Raw genomic sequence first — 20,294 nt, 5'->3', positions numbered from 1 at the left:
GGCTTACATAGCCGCAGCTAGGATGGCGTATGCGTGTGAATCGATACGGTCGCCATCAGACATGACAGAGTAAGTGGCACGGTAGTAGCGCAGCGGGATTAACCAACAGGGAACGAAATCCGTCATCTGGATTGCCTGATATTGGCGGCTCATCGGATGGCCTTGCGCAAATGCTCTCACAGCTCCAAAACTATGGGCCCAATCCATTCACTTTACTTCTGCCAAGCGCCAGCGGCTTAACCTTGACACGCAACCGCAGCGGCTTTGGACCTTGGAACGCACAAGAACATGGCGAAGCTCAAGAAGAGAAGCAAGAAGACTCTGAGAAAAAGCGTGAAATGGAAACTAAACTGTCGCGCGTATATGAAAGTTTCGACCTGGAGATGCTCTGGAAGCGTTTGAGCGAAGCACTTTCTCGGTTACAATCTGATCCTGCATCTGCTCAAGTGCTTCTTCCTAGCATAGAAAGCTTGATGGTTGTGTCACAACACGTCATGGGCACGCGGTCTCCCGAAGATGAGCCTCTGGAGTGCGTGACGTCAGAACCAGGTACCCGACGTGCCCAGATGGAGAGTGACTTTTTGTCGTTTACCGAAAAGCATCGCAAAATTCTTAATCTCATGGTACGCCAAAATCCCGCGCTCATGTCCGGCTCCTTTTCTCTCCTTGTTCGTAACCCCAAGGTACTGGACTTTGACAACAAGCGCAACTACTTCTCTCAACAACTACACAAAGGTCGTCGCGAGCATTATACCCCTCTCTCTTTGACTGTTCGGCGACAACATGTGTTTTATGACAGTTTCCAGTACTTTAACCGCAAGTCAGGCCCGGAAATCAAGCATGGCAAACTAAATGTGCGATTTCATAACGAAGATGGCGTGGACGCAGGTGGTGTGACGCGCGAATGGTTTCAAGTACTCTCTCGAGAGATGTTCAATCCTGACTATGCCTTGTTCCAGCCTTGTGCAGCCGACTGCACGACATACCAGCCGAATAAGATGAGTTCTGTCAACGACATGCATTTGGCCTTTTTCAAGTTTATTGGGCGTGTGATCGGCAAGGCCATTTACGATGGCCGGCTTTTGGATGCGTACTTTACCCGCAGCTTTTACAAGCACATCCTGGGACGCAAAGTCGATTATAGGGATTTGGAGGCTGTGGATCCTGAATACTATAACAGCATCCAGTGGATGTTGAACAACGACATTACAGATGTGCTGGATCTGACTTTTGCGGTTGAGGAGGATGTGTTTGGTGAGACACGCACCATTGAACTCAAGCCCGGGGGCTCATCGATCCCAGTGACCGAATCAAACAAGCACGAGTACGTGCGTCTTGTGACGGAGCAGAGTTTGACCAATTCGATCCGCTCGCAAATCGATGCGTTCCTTGCAGGCTTCCACGAAATCATTCCACCGTCTCTCATCAAGCTCTTTAGTGAGAGGGAGCTAGAGCTTTTGATTTCTGGTTTGCCTGACATTGACGTGGACGAATGGAAGAACAATACAGACCTTCGTGGCTACAAGTCGAGTGATCCTATGATTCAGTGGTGGTGGCGCGCTGTGCGTTCGTTCGACCAAACCGAGAAGGCCAAGCTGCTGCAGTTTATCACGGGCACATCTAAAGTGCCGCTCGAAGGATTCGCCCATCTGCAAGGGGTAAATGGCACTCAGCGCTTCAATATCCACCGTGCCTACGGTGAGGACCGCTTACCAGCGGCGCACACCTGCTTTAACCAGCTCGACTTGCCCGCGTACGAATCGTACGAGAAGCTGCGTAGTCAACTGCTTCTGGCCATGAAGGAAGGCGCGGAAGGATTTGGTCTAGCATGAGATGAGCGCTATCAAAAGGTGATCCATCCGCCAGGATCCATGGTGGATTCGATGCGACGCGTCACAACGTTGGCAAGTCCGTGTGTGAGCCACTGCTTCCGGAGCTCATCGTAGCGCTGGGGATGCAAGCGCTGTGGACGCGACTTGAGAAGATATCTGTCGACTTCGCCGTGGGAGTTCAAGTAGGGCGATGACGAGAACGTGCCATTGTCTTGGTACAAGATGACGACCATGTTGCTGCTAACGCGGAAGTGCAGACCGACTGGGCCACCGCAGTGTTCCATGTGCTGATGACACTCGCCATGCGACTCATCCTCTGGGTCACTGCAGCAGTACGACTGCTCGCACAAAACTTCTCCACAGAACAGACATAGCGAAAAGGTCGGAGGGAGTGTACCGCATCGTCGACACGTGCACTCATGCGTCTGCTGGAGCAAGAATGTTAGGTCATTCGGCAATGGCAGTAGCTCATAGATGTGTGGATGCTCGAGCAGCAGATTGCAGACGTTGCTGGAAGGCGTTGGCTGGATCGGCAGCGGCCGGAACAAGGGCGCCAATTCGGTGTAAGCATGCTTGGTCCAGCCCTCCATCAACATGGTAAGGAGCTCATTGGTTTGTGCGTGGCCAGGCAAGGCCTCGGCAGGCGAAGGGATGTGTAGAGACGCAAGGAGCGACTCGTATTCTGTAGCGGCATCCACACCTGTGACGGCATGTTCGCCTAAAACGACACGCAGCAGCATGGCGGCACGGCGAAGGAACGGCAGCGTATACATGCACAGTGCCTTGGCGAGCTCTGCATCGCTAAGGTGGTCAAAGCCTAACGTCATGTTGCCGCGGACGTAGCCAACGAGACTCACGATACTCGTAACGAGCCACCGAGCGTGGGGGAAGATGCGCAATGCGGCGTCCAGATCCTGTTCCTTCGATTTGCACGCACTTTTGGCCGGGGTCATCATGGGTTGTGCGAGGCCAAAGACACACTGCACCAGGTGGGCATAATACAGCAGCGCCGTGATTTGACGTAGCTCGTCTGGCACCAGCACAGCTGCTTCGACGAGCACGCCAAGCAGATTGCGAAGGAGGAGAGGTCGTCGCACGGATGGCTCGCTCGCCCAGTGCGGCAAGAGGCGCTTGTACAGTGCATGGCGCAGAGAACTGACACCGCTACCCTCTTCATGACCCGCCGTGCTCAGTTTGGCCATCGCGCCCAATGACTCGAGTAGCATTTGGACCAGGCATACTTGCGTCGGCGACAGACTGTGTGCGACACTTTGAGGTGTTCCACGTTGTGAAATCTCGAGCTGAGCGAGTGTGTAGGCCACGAGTGAATCGGGCACGTACAATGCGGTATGGGAAGGGCCGAGGGCGTCAAGCACCGTGGCGGAGCGATCTTGCATGCGAGGCTCGACGGTTTCGGACGCAAGGAGCTGCACGACATTTACGTAGCGCTGAAGCATATGGCACTCGTCCGCAGCATAAAAATCGACGCCGAGGTCTGGATTGTGTGGCTGGAGCGAGCCCATCACGAGCCACGGCAAGAAGCACCCCGAGCCGTGGGACATATCCTGATAGTCAGAGTAGACGGTCGTATCGGCCGGCGTGTCCTTGAGAATGGCAATGTTCGCGGTGCGCACCCACTCAGACAAGGGGGTCTCAGATGGTGTGATGCTGCCGAATCGTGCGCCATCAGCATGAAAGTCGGCGCTGGAGCTCAGGCCACTGACCCCAGGCTGCGGGAGAAGCATGTTGCCGAGCGACTTGCACAGAGGGCACACATACTCAAAGCGCGAGAGGTCTTCAGGGTGATTCCGCGCCACTTGCATCGCATGACGCTGCTCTGTGCTTTGCAGGTATGTGTGGAAGCAGGCGACGTGCATGCTGTGGCCACATGACACGGCCACCAGGCCCGTCTCGTGCGCCTCGGCAGGGTATCCGAGCTGCAGCGGTCCACGCTGCTGATCCATGCGCTCGTAGCGACCGCGCATGCGCTGGTCATGGACGCCTTCGGCAAGTCGATCGAGATTGAGAGGCGTCGCAAGCACGTCGCTCAGCGCAGCCGCGTCGCGGGGGACCGACGTGCGAACAAGTCGACTGGTCTGGACATGCACGAGCGTGCCAAAGGTCCTCGTGTGATCCAGATGCTCCTGGCACAAGATGCACGTACCGAAACTGTTCTCCTCGTCGACTTCGTCGTCGGAGCCGAGCTCTTCTTCGAGGTTGGCAAGAAGACTCTGTTGCTGCGCGGAAAACTTTTGCAGGATCACTTCCTGACGCGCGCGAGCCGCTTTACGGCGCGCATCTCGATCGGTCGAGGCGGCTTCGGTGGGCTTTTTCACGTGGTTCATGAGTTCAGCAGCTTCAGGCGCCCAAACCGCTGCTTTTTCGAGAATATACGTGATTTTTGGTTTGTACGCGGCGGTCTGTGCCTTGTCGGAGATGCCGAGCAGCAGTGAGAGCAGCGACGCGTCATTGTGGTCATCGACGTGACGTCCCGGAGATCGGAGCGCATCGACGAATGCTTCGCCCCTCTCTTCAAGACCCTGCGCCACGAGGTGTAGAACGACATTCATAAGCGTGTCCGGTGGCTCAGGCTTGGACGAGGCATAGTGCAGAGCATGGAACAGCATGTCCACCAGCACGCCGCACGTAAACACATCGGCCAATGTGCGGAAAGGCGTGTTAGCCAACACATGCAATTGACTTGACGGGTATAGTGGCAGTGTGCAGCCCTGCTTCCTCTTTTCAGCCAGCATCTCTTCAGCTTGCTCGCGCTGATTGCGGGAGTAATGGTGGAAGAACGGCTGCACGTCGGCGAGGAAGGCAGAGCGAAGCTCATACAGTCCGTGATCTGCACTTCCATCAGGCTTGCGAAAGAGCGCCACATGAGCCAGCTCGCGATCAAAGCAGCCGTGGTCCGTCAAGCGTTCGGGAATTTGCTTGGTCAGGTCCGAATACGTGCACGGGCCAAGAGCCAGGTAGTGGATGAGCTCATGACGAACCTGTGCCTCGATGGGCCAGCGCGCTGGGACGCTGATCTCGTTCAAGAGCACGGTCAAGAGAAGGAACAGTTCTTCGGCCATAAAGACCAGCTGGTGCGGATCATACACGGGGTGATCCTCGGACTCCTCGGACAAAAAGCGGAGCAATTGGAAGCGATCCATGAGCGTGAGGAGGAAGCGCTCGGGCGAAATGAGGGCCAGGCCACACTGCTGGAGGAACAGATCCTGGTCGTACATAATGTCACGCATCCACATCGAGTCGCGGTAGTGGTATGCTTGCGACCGAATGGCAAATCCGTTACGGACCCAAACATTGCAGCGAATTTGAGCCAGCTTGACGGCCACGCGCACGGGATGCTCCACGAGTCTGAGCATGTCGTCTTCACTGAGTGCATCGCGCAATGGATGTGCCTCCGTCAGCACGTGCATGTGTTTCATCGCCTCGGCAAGGAGCCAGTGCATGGGGTGGTGGAAACTGACAGGCTGCGATGCCACGTCGTATGCGTGGACAAGCTCCTGGCACTCACCAAACGTCACGATATGCATGTCATTGGCTGGGTGCACCTGGGGATTCAGCGCACTCAGACGCGCCATGTGCCGGAGCATCGTAGTGCCGATAAAGGCCAAGATCTCACACAGACGTGCCTCCGAGGCCGATGCAAGCGCCTCGCCCAACAGCTTGGCAATACGGCCAAGGTGCGAATTGATATGGAACACTTGAATCCACATCTCGCTCTCAAACTCGACATGTGCATGCACCGCTCGTTTCTCGGGAGCGATGCCATGGAACATGGCAAAAAATTCGAGCCACATGCCCATGTACGTCTCGGCATGCTTCACAATGTCGAGCTGCACAGCCTGGGGACTCAGGAGGTATCGGATATCGTAGAAGACATGATAGCACTTCTGCTGGCGCAGCAAGGCGGTATCTGGATTGGCCTGGCCGTGCGATGGAGGCGGCGATGGCAGTACGAGCGACGTGATGCGCGAGTCATGGTCGTTCGCGAAGAGCGCTTGGAGAATGTACAGCTGCACGACAAGCATGCGGCGCTCTATCACGAGCTGAGAGGCAATACTCGGTACACTAAAGAGCTGCACAGCCATGTGGTACACGGAGTGCTCCGGCTCACGGTCGTGCAAGATGAACGTCTCGATCAGGCGCGGATACACGACGGAAAACTGCAGGGCGATTTGGCGCTTCGCCTCACGACACGCCAGCAAGTCGAGAATAAGGTGGCGCATTTGAAGTCGAGCGCCTTTCCACATTTTGGTATCGAGAAGCAGCAGCGTATCAAGCATGCAAAGATGCGACGGGTCAAAAAGATCGCGGCGCATCGTTGCGGGGGCCTCGGTCCACTCGGCCACATGCCATGGGCGCATGAATGTGGATGTGATGAGTGCCTTGATCGCGCGGCCGTTGGGCGACGGGCCCGATGTGTTGTATAAGGACGCGCTTGCCAATTCAGCGATGAACGACAATACACATCCAGCCACTTCTTCGACGAAATAGTCAAATGCATGCTGTACTGTAACGAGCAGGTAGATCACACCGATACGCCGTGCCATGATAACGAGTCGACGCACGTCCTCCGACATAGACACGACTTGTCGGCCCTGCCGATCGACCATTTCAGCAAAGTGCCGCGCATCTTTGGGCGTCAGGGACGAGCAGACCTCGAGAATTTTGTCAGACACCTCATTGAAACTGTGTTTCTCGTCATTCCAGAGCAAGGCGACAAACAAAGGTGGTGACTCCTGCCCGTCATCACCGTCCAGCCGCGCCTTGCCTTTGGCTGGGAAGGCGGATTCGTACGTGGGCTGCCGCTTAATACTGTCCACAACATCTGGCCCTATCACAATCTGGGTTTGCTTAGGTGCGTGGAGCAGTGTCTCGAGTAGGAATGCCATGAGCATCGCACAAAACTCGCTGAGTGCGTGGCGAACACTGTCGGGCACGGCGGCCATGATGTCGTCGAGCGTCTGCTCCGATGAGGCATGGTTCGACGCTGTAGAAGCTTCCTGATCCCTTTCATTCCATGGATGTAGACTGTGAAATTCGCATCCCAAGTCGCTATGCCATGCCTCATCGTCACCACAATCACAGCAAGCGTCGCCGTCGTCGGCCACCGAAAACACCACGTCGTGATTCTCGAGCGCGTGGATCGAATGCCGATAGCACATAGCACACTGTACACATGTGTCATCATACGAGCAGTCATGGCACCGGAAGATGGGCTCACCCTTGCGGAATACGTGACCGCAGGCCATACCACGGCGGTTTTTTGAGTATTCCGGCTGCAGAGGCTCCGAGGCACTGTCCTGCATGTTTGCTAGTGCATCTGCACGTTGCTGCGCCTGGCTAATATGCCAGTCGTACTTGTCTAGCAGCGCGTACGCCTCAGGCACACTCGGCACGACGGACGCTGGGAACAAGTACGACACCGGCACGACCGACAGTAGCTCGTGGCACAGGCGCTCACGTACCTCGCGTGCACGTTCCGGGGTCATGCGGTATGTATCCGCATTCCCACGCGTTGGCATCGTAGCAATGCGCGGTAGAAGCTCAACTACCGCGCTTGCCTCGCTCATGACGTCCCAAACCACAGGAAGAAGTGGAGCAGCGCCACAAGGCGTCGGTGGTCTGGCGACTTTGGCCGTGTGAAGTGTCACGTGGGGGACGGCGAGACCTCGAGGGGGTGTGGAGATGCTGGTGGTGGTGGACGACGACAACGACGAGCATGGAGTTTGATCCGCCGCGTGTCAGCTCGCGTGACGAGCGGGACGACGTGGGTACATGGCGCGCGAATGCTACGGCATGTGCTCTGTCGGATATTCGGTCACATATGATTGATCGGAATTGCATGGACCTGTTTATGATGGAGGCGGCGCTCACACTGCAGACCAGTGCCGCACGCAAGGCACGGCAGGCCAATGATGTCGTGGCGCTCTTGGAGGCACAGGACCCTGGCTCACATATCCCGCCCCGACTGTCGGCATCAGATGAGGCGGATATGGCCGCTGGACGCATGGAGTCGCTGGGCCGGCATGTGGGTGCCAATTTGACCGAGATACTCTTGCGTGACAAGCCGCGCTTGCCTGACACTTTGGACCGCGTCAAATTTGTGTGCAAGGAACTTTGGAGTGTGGTGTGGAACAAGCAAATCGATAATTTGCGCACGAACCACCGCGGCGTGTTTGTGCTTCAAGACCAAGCCTTTCGTGCACTCATGGCCCTCGGACAGCCCGATGCAGCCCATGTCTACGTCTCGATGCAACTGTCCTTCGCGTCAGGACTCCTGCTCGGCGCCCTTGAGCGTCTCGGTATACCATGCTCGGTCCAGGCAGACGCGGAATACCCCCCTGTCTGTTCGTTCCACGTGCGATTAATGTCCATATAGCTACGGGAACCTAGTCCATATCGCTTTCACTCTCGCTCTCACTCTCGTCCTCGTTCGACGATGATTCCGATGCCACAAGATCATCGTGCTTGGTGGCCGTGTCAGCTCCAGCAGTATGGGCGTCCGATGTGCCAGATGTAGCAGCGGGCGCCGAGGCGGCGCCGGACGACACATCGTTGAACTGCTGCAACTGCTGCTGTAGGCGCGCAATGCGCGCAGCTTCTTCGTCCTCGTCCAAGTTCTTCTTCTTCAAGCCACCCGTGCCACGCTTACGTCCATCGATAGGCGCACTGGCAGGCACAGGTTTGCCATTAGGACCGATCTCAGCGGAAGAGGCGCTCTTCTTCTTAGGACGAACGACATACTTGTACAGCTTGTACAGCGTCTGGGGCGAAAGCTCATCAATATCAAGCTCAATTTCTTCATCTTCTGCGCCCTGCGCATCCGGTGGCTTGTCCTCATTGATGATGCGAATCGCACCCTCCAGGCGCTCGTCAGACAGCTCTGTGATTTTGGCAGCCAGCTCCTCCTTCTGGTCAAACGTCACAGTGCGCACATCGTCCTCATCGGATCCGGCGCCTGCGCCACGTTTCCGGGACGTCGGCGAGGAGCCACTCGTGCGTGGCTTCTTGGCTGCAGGACTCTTGCGCTTCTTATCACCCGCCTTGCTCTTCTTGTCGAGAGACGAGGCGCTGCGCTTCTTGTTCTTGCGCTTCGACATGCCCGTCACGCTCATGGCACCAGCCAACGCAGCCTGGACCGAGTTGAGCGCAACGCGCGTGCTCGTAATCAAAAGAGGGTTTTTGTTCTTGCCGCTCTCCAGCGTTTCAAGCGTGCTTTCCAGCTCACCGATCTGTTTTTGCAGTTGCTGCACAAGCACTGCATTCGCATCGTCGTCATCCTCATCGTCGTCGTCGTCGTCCTCATCATCGTCTTCATCCTCATCATCGTCATCAGCAGGGAAGGGAGGTGGGACAGGCTTCTTTTGCATCTTGGCTTCGTATACATCTTTCAGGGTTGCGCCCATAATGTATACGTCCGAGTCGGGGGGGTTGAAGGTAAAGCAATTGCGGAACATGAGTTGCATATCTGCATCAAAGGCCGCCAAGTCAGGGTGGCCACCACTCTTGAGCTTGCGCTGTATCGGAATCAGGGCGATGGGCTTTTTAATGATCGAATAGTACGCCGGCGCCCAATCAAAATCCTTGGCTGGCAGGTCATAAAACACCCAAGCGACGTCCTGGTGTGCCGGTTTGAGCAAGTCGTCGATGACGCGATAGCAAAACTTGAGTTCGTCACTAATGACCTTGGCCCAGTACGACTGTTCACGCTGCGAAATATTTTCCATACTCCTTCCCAAGCGGGCCGCGACCGCGCGCTTCGATGCAGGATTCATATACTCTTCTGTCCATGGCAAATCACGCGACGGCGGCGGATGGATCTCGCGCTTGGGTCGGCCACCCGTGGCAGAGCGGCGGATCGTAGGAAGAGCCGAAGAGTTGCGACGTGCTCGGGCCTCAGGAGAATTTTGCTCTTCTGCCACGGCCACCGCCGTCGCAAGACCTTTACGCTGTTTCTCAAAGACAGATCGAAGCACCTCTGCGTTCTTAGAAAAGATATGCTCAGCGCCATTGAAGCGCACGCAGTTGTTGAATACGCGAAATACATCGCGCTCAAACTGATCCACTGTCGTGTAATAGTCCTTCTCAGGATCAATACGCTTGGAGTCAATCGCATGCTTCAATTTGTCTGTCATGCGTGTTTGAGAACTGTTAGTAGAGGTGGCCAATTTAATGCGGTGTGATGTTAGGGCCAACTTTAGATCGATCGTTCCAAGATCCATCGGCTCTTTGATGATCTGGGTATAATGCGGAATCCGCAATGCAATGGGATCCACAGGCTGGAGGAACGCACCAGCCTCACGTCGCGACTTGAGCGACCGAATAGTGTTTTGGGCATACTTTACATGCGGCATGGCAATGTCTTGATGAGTGAGACCGTCATCCTCTTGCTGGGCGCCAGTCTCTAAGTGGTTCACGTTGGCATCTTGCGGTGCATTCGTCGGCGCTGCAGCAGGAGTGGGATTGGATTCCTGAGGTGCACTTGTAGACTGCTGAGAAGCCTGTGACTCATTTTTCTCTGGTTCCGCATCCTTGGGTTGCTCTGGCTCAGAGGGCTGAGCAGGCTGTTCGCTCGTAGGCGCCTCTACTTTTGCGTCAGTGGGCTGCTCCGACTGAGAAGGCTGAGCAGGCTGTTCGCTCGTAGGCGCTTCTATTTTTGCGTCAGTGGGTTGCTCTTCTTTAGACGGAGCGGCTTCAGTAGGCTGCGCTGGAGCAGCTGCTGGTACTGACGCAGCGGATGTCTCTGACTGAGGCTGTGCATCCTGGGCCTCGGCATTTGTTGCAGGAGCCGGGGCATGGCTCTCGGTTACAGGGGCCGTGTTCGTGGAGTCACGTTCCTGTGGAGCTGCCGTGTCCGTAGCTGTATTCGTGGGCTGTGTAGCATCTCGGTTTTGGTCATGATTCTGTGTGCTTTGCGACACTTCCATGTTGAATTAGTCACACAGGTTAAGATGTGTCTGCCAAAGCGGATGGGACGAGACAGACTGCAGGCGGACGCGTTTGAGCAGCGTTCTTCGCAAGACGCGTGGGGCAGGGATTCCACGCGCGTGTCGCGAAACCCCTCCAATATATAGTTGCTTGAGCTTCTGCGGCAAAATAAATACGGGCCAATCAAAATGTGCCTTTGTATGCATGAACCAATTCGTCGTGAAAATCACCAGGTTCAGTGCACGTGATAACACTTTGGGCACGCCATCAATTCAGGGGCCACGGCACACGATCTCCACGGTCGGCCTGCCAACGATGACCAAGAAAAAAAGGGCCTCCGAGTTGGATGCTTGGTGTTGGTACTGCGATCGTGAGTTTGAAGATGAAAAGGTGTTGATTCAGCACCAAAAGGCACGGCATTTCAAGTGCCCATTTTGCCCAAGGCGATTGAATACAGCAGGCGGATTGGCCGTGCATCTCGGCCAAGTGCACAAGGCGGAGCCTGACAGGTATGTGAGCATGGCGACTTATTGGCAGACTCGAAAATACCCTTCCTGGACGGGACTCATTTGAGATTGAGATTTACGGCATGGTCGGCGTACCAGACAGTGACCTGATTTCTTGGCAGGTGCGCCGAAGTGAGCGCATGGCCCAACATACATCGAGAGCATCACATGGTATGCCATCACAATCTAAGCGTCCCCGCATAGAAAAAGGTCCCATTCCGGCGGATCATTTACGCGCGCAACTGGAGGCACACAAGGCGCTCATGAGTGGCGCGACTACCACGTCTGCGCCTCCTCATATTACGCAGCCGGCCATATCAGCGACGCCCCCTCCGCCGCCACCTCCGCCTTCCATGCCTTCTGTGTCTGCGCAGGGGATCCAAGCGCCCGAGGCGCCTCCTACGCACAAGCCAACTGCGCAGCGTGGCGAAAAAGTACGTCTCGTATACACGGACACCATTCGTTGTCCTGAAGAGAACATGGCATCTCTGCCAAAGTATGCGTACGTTGAGCCAGTATTGTGATGTGCACAGCGAGACCCTTGGTCTGCGTCTACGCCGAACACAGACCCGTGTGTACGAAGGCGCACAAACCGGTCAGTCTTGCTTATATACCTATATTGATGTTTATGCGATCAGCAGCAGTCTGAGGAAATAGAGTGCGCGCCCTGCATGCGCATGACCCAGCTACGGTCGGCGGCGTACATGGCCGGCGTCATAGCGAAGGGGTGAGAGAGTGTCGGCCGATGTCACGTGCAGTCCACCTGTTGGGCGCGACAAATTCTGGGGTAGACAGCGCCGCGGCTGTCGTAGCAGCAGGTGCACAGCTTTGGCGCCGTCCATTGTGGTAGTGGTGGTGGTGTTGCATGGAGTCTGCATCAGCCTCACTACGAAACTCGCTGCGTGGTCGGAGAAGAGGTTATGAATCTGTGCTAGGCTCTTCTTCGCGGGCCCCATCGCTCTTAGATGAGGGCACACACGATGACTGGAACGATGACGACGAGTTTGAGGATGCAGTTCAAACGCGCAGTTCCTACGACGAGACAGACCCGTATGCAGAAAGTGATGGATACTCAGAAGCTGATCCTTATGATATGAACGAATCTGCTTATGCGCGAAGAGACAGCTGGCATGATTATGACGATGAGTGGGAGAGCGATTTCCATCGAGAGGAAGACTCTGAGCTACTTTCTCACAGCGACGGGTCGGACCCGGCTGGTGTGGCCGGTATAGGCACTCGACGCTCTGGGCGCACCGCGCCGGATAGCCGAAGCCGTGGCGTGTATGTGGAGCATCCGCACACGGCGTTTGAGGATGTGGCGGTGGCCGAGGAGCCGGATCAGGAGCCTCTGCCGTTCCATCCTGATGAGTTGGACCCAGAAACGGCGAAGGTGGAAGATTTCCCGGCATTTTTCCATCATAAAGTGGGTGAGTATGGTGACTTCAATTGGTTTTCTCGCTTCTATCTGGAAATTCGTCAGCTGTTCATGCTTCTGCTGACGACCATCGGTCTCTCTATGGTGATGGGACTGGCGATTCTTCGATACATGAATCCGTTCCGCAAAAACTATCCCAAGGCGCGCGTGGACTTTGAGTATGAGAGGCGCATCACGGGTGAGCGGTACAGTGAACGCGTGCAGTACTACGCCGAGTTTTGGGGCTACCAGTGCGAAGAGTATGACATCATCACGCGTGGTGGCTGGATCCTCAAGGCGCATCGTATTTCAGACCCGCGTCGCCCAGGTGGTCGCGGCTACCCTGTCGTGCTGCAGCACGGTATTCTGTGCACGTCGCTCTTCTTCTTCACGTCCGAGGAGCGGTCTCTCGGCTTTTGGTTGGTGGACCAGGGCTTTGACGTGTGGAGTACCAACATCCGCTCCAACTTTGGGGCGGGTCATACCACCTACAAGCGCTGGGACCCGCGATTTTGGGCGTGGAGCCTGATCGAACTGGGTGACGACCTGGTGGACGTGGTCGATTTTGTTTTGCGTGAGACGGGATACCGGCAGCTAGCCTTCGTGGGGCACTCCCAAGGCACTGGCAGTATGTTTTTGGCGCTTGAAAAGTACAAGGAGCTGGGCACGAAGCTATCGTCTTTCACGGCGCTCGGGCCGGCTGTATACCCAGGCAAGTCACTGAACCGCCTTCCGTTTCGCGTCATGCGCATGGTGCCGTCCCGCTGGGCATGGTCCCTGGTGTTTGGCGTGCGAGAGTTTATGCCGCCTCTCGGTATCGTGCGGCAAATCTTGCCCAAATTCTTGTTTGGACACATGGCCTACATTGTGTTTGGCTATTTGTTCGACTTTCACGACCACAACTGGGTCGACCGCCACAAGCCCAAGGTGTTTTGCGCGACAGGTGTGCTTACGTCGAGTGAGCTGCTCTACTACTGGCTGCACTGCTTCGTGGCGCGTGGCTGCGTATTCGATCCGCGCCTGCGTCGGCCTTGGTTCCCGCCGACGTTCCCTCCGCTGACGATCGCGTACGGCACCATCGATCATCTCGTCGTCGGTAAGCCGCTCATTGACCGTCTGCTGGCCTATGAAAGCAATGTGCAGATCGTACATATTCTCGAGCTGCAGGGCTACGAGCACATGGACATGGTGCTGGGCTGCGACGCGTTCAAGGTCGTGTACCCGAAGATCAAGGACACCATCGTGCGTACGATCGACCCCGAGGACGTGCCCTTTGTTGAGGTCCCGCGGACGGGTCGTTACATCTAAGATTTTGGTTCTATATCCACAGCTGTAATGTACAAATGATAGTGTACACATCACCACGGCCGCTGAGTCGCCGCCGTGGCCAGGGCCATGTCGCCCGATGGTGCTGCATAGGTGCCGAGATGCATGCGATCGAGAGCCGATACCATCTCCTCGTGGCCCACAGGCTCCGAGCGCCTCGCTGGACGCGAAGTCGGCGCACGGTAGACGCCTTGTTGGCGCGACTCGCGACGCGACTTGGGCTCGTCATTCGTGCCGCGCTGGAGCTTGCTCTGGATGCGCTTGCCGTACGGCGTGTGTCGGATCGATGGCAGGATCGGGCGAATACACTCGATCAGTTGCGCACGCTGAGCGGGTTCGGCATAGTCGAGGCACGTCTGCACGACGTAATTGGCGAACGAGTCGCGAAGGAGCAACTCGAGACGATGCGCATCGAGCAGCTCAGCCACGAGCTTGTGGCGCATGGACGGCTCCGCCACACGCAGGCACTTTTCCATGACGTTCGAGCTGAATTTTTGCGTCGACAGCTGGTATACATGGCCCAGAAACTCGTGCGTGATCGCGGCTGTAAACGCCGGTTCGTTCAAATCGAGCACGTACTGCACAACATAGTTGCCGAACGGATCTTGCACAAGCGTCAGCGAGTACATGGTGATCTCGCGCACAAGCTGCAGGCGCTGAGCGTGCGATGCATGGTCAATGCACCGCTGCAGGACACAGCACCCATGGCGGTGTGTCGCCACATCGACGCAGTGCGCAGCCACAGAATCATAGATAAACTGGTTGTCCTGTGCGTCGAGGCGATGCAGACACTTTTGGATGACATGGTTGCCGTTCAAGTCCTTGATGAGCTCCACGACGTGCTCGGCAAACGCCTGAATAATCACGAGCGTCTGCGTGCGCGTCGACAAGAAGTCGATCGTCTTTTGCACCGCACGTGTGCCGTGCATGTTCAGCGAGATGCTCACGAGGTCGTCACCGATCGATTCCACAATCAGGTCGCGCTGCGCATTGGTACAGTGCTCCAGCAGCTTCTGGCACAGGTAGTTGCCAAAAGGATCCGTCATCAGCTCCGCAAAGTACGGAAATGTCTCCGCAAAGATCAAATCGCATTGCGCCGGTATACGCTCGTCCAACTTGCGCTGCAAGAAGCGGCACCCAAACTGGTCGCGGCACAGCTGCGCAATGTCTCCACGCAGCTCGTCGAGCTGCATCGAGGCGAGGTCCACGTCCGAACGGCGCATCGACCTGGGCACCTCATCGACCGCCCTGGTCCGCTTGCGCTCCGCACGTCGTCCATTCATGCGACTGGCATCTGGCTCTGGCACGCGGCACCCCATGTTGCCTAGCGACGGTAGCGACGAAACCAGCGGTGACGTGCCGGGCATCGGTCGCGCGTCCATCGACAAGTCAGGCACGGGAGGCGCAAATGAAGCCGCCATGGACGCTGTGGGCGTGTCATGCGGAAGAAGAAGAGAGGCAGCCGCAGCCGCCGTGGCGGCCGGTGGCGCAGAAGTGACCGAGAGACTGTCGCGACTCGGAGTCTGAAGTCGCTCTGCATGAAGCCACGGTGACAGTGCCATGCTATCATGTGTGGGCCGCTTGGTCATGCGCGACAGAGAAGCAAGGTCCAGAGCGCTCGAAAATGTCGAGAGCTGGGGCGCGATTGGCGACGGCTGTCCGGGATGGGGACTCAAGCCCTGCGTTTCTTGCGGTTTCAGCAGAAGAGGAAAATCGTCGTCTGCAGCAGCAAGGTTGTACCTGCGGATGAACGAGTCGTCGGTCGCCTCCAGCTCGTCATCAAAGAGAAAGGGCTCGTGAAAGGCCGGCACGATTCGCTCGGCGGACGGCATGACCGCTGACGCGCCCCGGGGAGTCGCCGACACCGACGCAGACTTCGGATCGGTAGAGCTCATGCTATCTCTGCTTCTCGGTGGGTGGGGTATCATGTGCAAGCTTGATCGCAGGCCACCAGGGTGCCCCGAATGTCTTGCGTGGTTGCCAGTGAGTTGACGTGCACAAACCGCGAGCGAGGCAAGAAGAAAAACCAGGTGCCACGTGCTGGATATTCCCTGCGGTATTAGTCAGCTACCATGGCCAATCGTCTATGTAGCTCCTTTGCTCTTGCGTGGCTTGGTCGGTCGGATGAGCGCATCGCGTTGATCGTCCTTGGGCGGGTCATCGACATCGTCTGGTTCATCGTCCACGTACGCTTCTTCATTGTCAGGTATGCTCTCAGATGCCAGCGCACGCGCTTTTGGCGCGGCACCCGTGGCGCCCGGCTGAAAGGCGACAGGGTGCGTGGCTGCATTGTAGGCGCGGGTCCATGCAGACTTGGCCGAGGCTGGGAGCTTTTTGAGTCGGTCCTCGCGGCCGTGTGTGAGTTCGAGTTCAACTAGCGTCTCGCGATCTTGTGGCATGAGGTAGTATTCATCCATAGCCTGCATCGCGTCCCGGATGCCTTCTTGTCCACGGTCCAGCAGAGGGTCGACCACCTGGCCCAGGAGGCCCGAGACGTACGACTGACGCACGTCGTCTTTCGATCCCGTCGTGCGAAGACGCAGGTGCGTTTGCAGCTCGACCAGCTGGCGCTGCAGCCGCATGCGCTTCGAGTTTTGGCCTAAGAATGAGGGGAAAGCGGGGAAGGACGAGTGTCCACCATACGTCAACGAACAAGGGCGGATCGTGCTGGCAATGCCGTGGTGTGGTAAGAGCGACCAGTGCTGCTGCGCTCCGCGCATAAGAGATTCGATCAAATCGCTGTCAGAGATCGAGTTAGAGGCTTGGGCAATCGCATGTAAATGCTTCCACTCACGCAGCGGCGCCGCCGATTCTTTCTGAACAGGCGCAGGCAGGCTCTTGATATAGTTTTCGGCAACCATCAGCGGCACAATCGAGTGGTCCTGGAAGTAGTAGTCAAGCTTGTCGTTGAGACTTTGCTTGTTGAGGGGTCCGAACCGCTGAGGACTCATGAGCTCGCTGTACAACGAGAAGGGCGTATGCATGGTGGGCTTCTGGTGCATCGCACCAAAGGCCTTGCCCTGATCGAAGGACATGGTTTTCTGGGACAGCTTCCATGTCGAGAGCATATTCGTAACAAGACGCAGATCACCTTGCGCTGCGAGGATGAGCTGGTCCATGACTTCGGCAGGAACGCGCAATCCCTCGCGGAAAGCAATCGAAAGCATGCGCGAACGAATCGCCTGGACCGTCGGCTTTGAAAAGGTCATGTTGAAGGTCGTGGTGTACAGAGGCTGCATCTTGGGATTGCGTCGGTCGTTGCAGATGCAAATGATGGGGACTTGGCTCTTGCGAATCAGGGCATTGATGGCTCCCACGCCCCCTCGATCACCACCCGACATGCCATCTACCTCGTCGAGCACAATCGCAAGTCGCCCCTTCGTCGGTTGACCCCGCATCCAGCTGCCAATCGAGCGATTATGGATGGTATCAGACAGCTCAGATTCCAAGAGTTTCTTGCTGCGAGTATCACTCGCATTAAGCTCAAGGACTTCGTAGCCTTCGAGCGCGCATACCAAGTGCACGGCGGTAGTCTTGCCGATGCCTGGTGCACCAGAGATGAGCATACCTCGGAACGTATTGGTGGCATTAGGACCTGGCTTCTTAAAATTCGCTTTGAGAGACTTGGGCCAGTCACGGAGCCACGCCTGCAGCTTTTCGATCTGCGCCTTGTTGCCGACCAAGTCACGCAATTGGCGCGGCGCATACTTGGACGTCCAGAGCTGACCGGGCGTTGTATTCGGGGTGTCGAGCGCTTTTGCCGCAGCCTGTACCTTTTTTTCCTCTTCTTCGAGCTTCTTTGTGACCGCGGGATCGAGCTTTTGCGTGCCGCGCTCGGCAATGAGGCCCAAAAAGCCGTCTTCATCGAGTGTCTTGATTTTGTTTTTTTGAATCATCTCGAGCTTTTTCGCGCCTGCACCCTCGCCCAGGATCACATAGGACGTCTTAGACGAAGGAGCCGTCGTAACCTTCGCACCGTACCGCTTTGCCAAATCCACGGCATCGTCTCGCGATATACTTGATAGCTCACCAGTGAAAACGAGCGTGAGACCCGCTAGGCAATGTGGCTTGCCCTCGGGGATGGCCTTGCTGCCAGGCGCTACAGGACCTGCAGCCCGGCGCTGTGCCATCTGCCTCCATACAGGCTCAGACTTGATGCGCTTGGCATCGCCACCGTCAGAGGCACCGGCGCGTTTCTTGTCCATGGTCAGGGACGCGACGCGTGTCGCTGGCGGAGACCCTTGGATATGGCTTATGTCATCGAATGACACCATGGCCCCTTGGCTCTGGGCCACGACGACGAGCCAATGTCGGCTCCGTACGCATCGGCGATCGTCGTGTCCATTACCCCCAAGGAGCCTTCGTGCTTTGCAGGTGAGGAACTTCAATGCACGATCACGTTCACGAATACCAACGCGCCACCACGAAGTGATCCACGTCGTCGCTCGGTGCGATCGGCCTCTGGGCCACAGCGACGGGGTCTCGTGGCCGTGGGCACAGATGCGCCGTCGCCGATCCAGGCTTCTGCGAGTCCTGTGGCACATCGAAAGCCAAAGACGTTCCCGTACTCGCATCCGCATGCGCGCCAAAAATCTGTCGTCGCGTACCAAGTCGAGGACCTCAGCCGGGCCTTTGGACTTCTACAGTCGGAGGAGGAAGAGGAGCCTATGTTCCAGCCATCTCCGCACCCCGACATGTTTGTATCACACAATGAGGCCATGGATGCAGCCATGCGAGACTCGGTCATGACGTGGGCAGGCGACTCTGTCAGCCCTCTCTTTCCTTCTCGGGACACGCTGCCGGTAGGATACGAAAAGCTGCTGTGGACGTTTGCGCAGTTCGGCGGCACGATGGAATTAGAGCACTCGCTCATTCGTCCGACTGATTTTGATCGGCTGCGTATGCGACTTGCGCGTGGTGAGCTCCCTCGCAGCGTCCCATCGTCTCCCGCATCGTCGAACGGTACGCCACGCACGTTGGGCGGCGGTGAGTTTGGGTATGATGCCGAATATGAAGCAGATGGACTTGAGTTTGACAAGGGCCTGTCTCTCGCGAATCTGCGCGAACGACATGCACCAGCCATGGCCACGATTGCTGCTTTGTTATTTGGCCGCTCCACGACGCCGCGGTCGCGTCACGTCCGAACAGGATCCACGCTCTCAGACATCCAGACGCGCGCTTTAATGAGCCGCACGTTGCCAACCTACTCGACGCCGCCATCGATGCTGGGCATCGATATGGTGCTGGCACCTGGCGAGCAGCGCTCTTTCACCTTTTCACTAAAGTTGCCGGCCGACCTGCCACCTTCATTTCATGGGCATTCGGTGCACTTTGACTACTACCTGACTGTGGGCACAAGTCGGCTGGATGCGCGGACGGGCACGCAGCCATCGCGGCTCTTGCATGTGCCGATTCGTGTGTACAATCACGTTGCGCCAGGGGTAGGCGCTCTAGCCCGGTTTGATTTGCTCAATCCCATCGTCACGCCGCACGCGGACGACGGCGCTGTCGTGGCCGAAGCAAGCCGCGTGCCGCACGGAGATGCCGAGGCAGAACGCGAGCTTACAGCGCAGTGGATCGAGCAGCTGCTGCAGGACCATCAGCCATCGACGGAACGCACAGATCCCTTGCCGGCACCGACATGCATGGACGCCGTACTGGACTTGACGCTGCGAGCAGGCAAAGTGTCGTATGATATTGCTAAAAATGGCCACGTGGCAGCCGTACTAACGCTCGCACGAGCCAAGTACCGCCTGGGCGACAGTGTCCAAGCCCTGGTGCGAATGAATGCGCCTGATGCGATGGTCCGTATTGTGCGAATCGCAGCGAGTCTCGAGTCGCACGAAGAAATTGACGCTAGCATGGCGCTACTTCCAACAGGTCGTATCCAAAAGGCCACGACGCAGGTGTATGCCACGCATCATGAAAATACACTGGATACAAGGCAGACGAGCTTTGCACTTGTCATTCCGAGCGGTGCCACACCAGAATTTGTGACCAGTGGTATCCGTCACGGCTGGTCTTTGCGTCTCTCACTTCTAACGCAGACGTCCCATCAGGGAGCAGTGGCGGTGCAGCCGCCGCCGCACATCGAGGCACGTAGCGAGGGGTATGCTGCGTACCACCACTCGTACCACGGTGCACCAGCCTTGTGTGGACATAAGGGCCCCATTTCCACGCGCCTCGAGATTGTCGAGTGCTCTGTGCCCGTCACAGTCCTTCCCAACCGCTCGAAACGCAGGACGGGACCGGTAGAGTTGTATGCTTAGA

The 20,294-nt window shown here is 56.9% G+C and overlaps 9 protein-coding genes across 9 annotated transcripts; 5 read left to right on the top strand and 4 right to left on the bottom strand.

Moving 5' to 3' along the window:
• Positions 1 to 61: 61 nt before the first annotated feature.
• MRET_4149 (E3 ubiquitin-protein ligase HUWE1) lies at positions 62 to 1,832 on the top strand (the record flags this gene model as incomplete). Its single annotated transcript, XM_027630776.1, has 2 exons — positions 62 to 69; positions 110 to 1,832. 2 exons carry the CDS (start codon positions 62 to 64, stop codon positions 1,830 to 1,832), a joined length of 1,731 nt encoding a protein of 576 aa, XP_027486598.1.
• Positions 1,833 to 1,843: 11 nt separating this feature from the next.
• On the bottom strand, positions 1,844 to 7,420 carry MRET_4148 (E3 ubiquitin-protein ligase UBR1; the record flags this gene model as incomplete). Its single annotated transcript, XM_027630775.1, has 1 exon — positions 1,844 to 7,420. One exon carries the CDS (start codon positions 7,418 to 7,420, stop codon positions 1,844 to 1,846), a length of 5,577 nt encoding a protein of 1,858 aa, XP_027486599.1.
• Positions 7,421 to 7,569: 149 nt separating this feature from the next.
• Positions 7,570 to 8,229, top strand: MRET_4147 (trafficking protein particle complex subunit 6; the record flags this gene model as incomplete). The annotated part of the gene is made up of 1 exon (XM_027630774.1): positions 7,570 to 8,229. One exon carries the CDS (start codon positions 7,570 to 7,572, stop codon positions 8,227 to 8,229), a length of 660 nt encoding a protein of 219 aa, XP_027486658.1.
• Positions 8,230 to 8,239: 10 nt separating this feature from the next.
• Positions 8,240 to 10,777, bottom strand: MRET_4146 (bromodomain factor 1; the record flags this gene model as incomplete). Its single annotated transcript, XM_027630773.1, has 1 exon — positions 8,240 to 10,777. One exon carries the CDS (start codon positions 10,775 to 10,777, stop codon positions 8,240 to 8,242), a length of 2,538 nt encoding a protein of 845 aa, XP_027486604.1.
• A 316-nt stretch (positions 10,778 to 11,093) lies between these two features.
• On the top strand, positions 11,094 to 11,808 carry MRET_4145 (zinc finger protein, C2H2 type; the record flags this gene model as incomplete). The annotated part of the gene is made up of 2 exons (XM_027630772.1): positions 11,094 to 11,287; positions 11,316 to 11,808. 2 exons carry the CDS (start codon positions 11,094 to 11,096, stop codon positions 11,806 to 11,808), a joined length of 687 nt encoding a protein of 228 aa, XP_027486706.1.
• A 341-nt stretch (positions 11,809 to 12,149) lies between these two features.
• MRET_4144 (alpha/beta-hydrolase lipase) lies at positions 12,150 to 14,006 on the top strand (the record flags this gene model as incomplete). Its single annotated transcript, XM_027630771.1, has 1 exon — positions 12,150 to 14,006. The coding sequence occupies one exon, from the start codon at positions 12,150 to 12,152 to the stop codon at positions 14,004 to 14,006; it is 1,857 nt and encodes a 618-aa protein (XP_027486603.1).
• Positions 14,007 to 14,056: 50 nt separating this feature from the next.
• On the bottom strand, positions 14,057 to 15,952 carry MRET_4143 (member of the PUF protein family; the record flags this gene model as incomplete). Its single annotated transcript, XM_027630770.1, has 1 exon — positions 14,057 to 15,952. The coding sequence occupies one exon, from the start codon at positions 15,950 to 15,952 to the stop codon at positions 14,057 to 14,059; it is 1,896 nt and encodes a 631-aa protein (XP_027486636.1).
• Positions 15,953 to 16,108: 156 nt separating this feature from the next.
• On the bottom strand, positions 16,109 to 18,229 carry MRET_4142 (replication factor C subunit 1; the record flags this gene model as incomplete). The annotated part of the gene is made up of 1 exon (XM_027630769.1): positions 16,109 to 18,229. The coding sequence occupies one exon, from the start codon at positions 18,227 to 18,229 to the stop codon at positions 16,109 to 16,111; it is 2,121 nt and encodes a 706-aa protein (XP_027486602.1).
• A 102-nt stretch (positions 18,230 to 18,331) lies between these two features.
• MRET_4141 (Rab6A-GEF complex partner protein 2) lies at positions 18,332 to 20,293 on the top strand (the record flags this gene model as incomplete). Its single annotated transcript, XM_027630768.1, has 1 exon — positions 18,332 to 20,293. One exon carries the CDS (start codon positions 18,332 to 18,334, stop codon positions 20,291 to 20,293), a length of 1,962 nt encoding a protein of 653 aa, XP_027486601.1.
• Between the last annotated feature and the right edge of the window lies 1 nt (position 20,294).

The sequence above is a fragment of the Malassezia restricta genome, chromosome VIII, assembly GCF_003290485.1.
Source record: "Malassezia restricta chromosome VIII, complete sequence".
Taxonomy (NCBI): domain Eukaryota; kingdom Fungi; phylum Basidiomycota; class Malasseziomycetes; order Malasseziales; family Malasseziaceae; genus Malassezia; species Malassezia restricta.
Note: the sequence above shows the minus strand (reverse complement) of the source record. Positions and strands in the feature narration are given on the sequence as shown.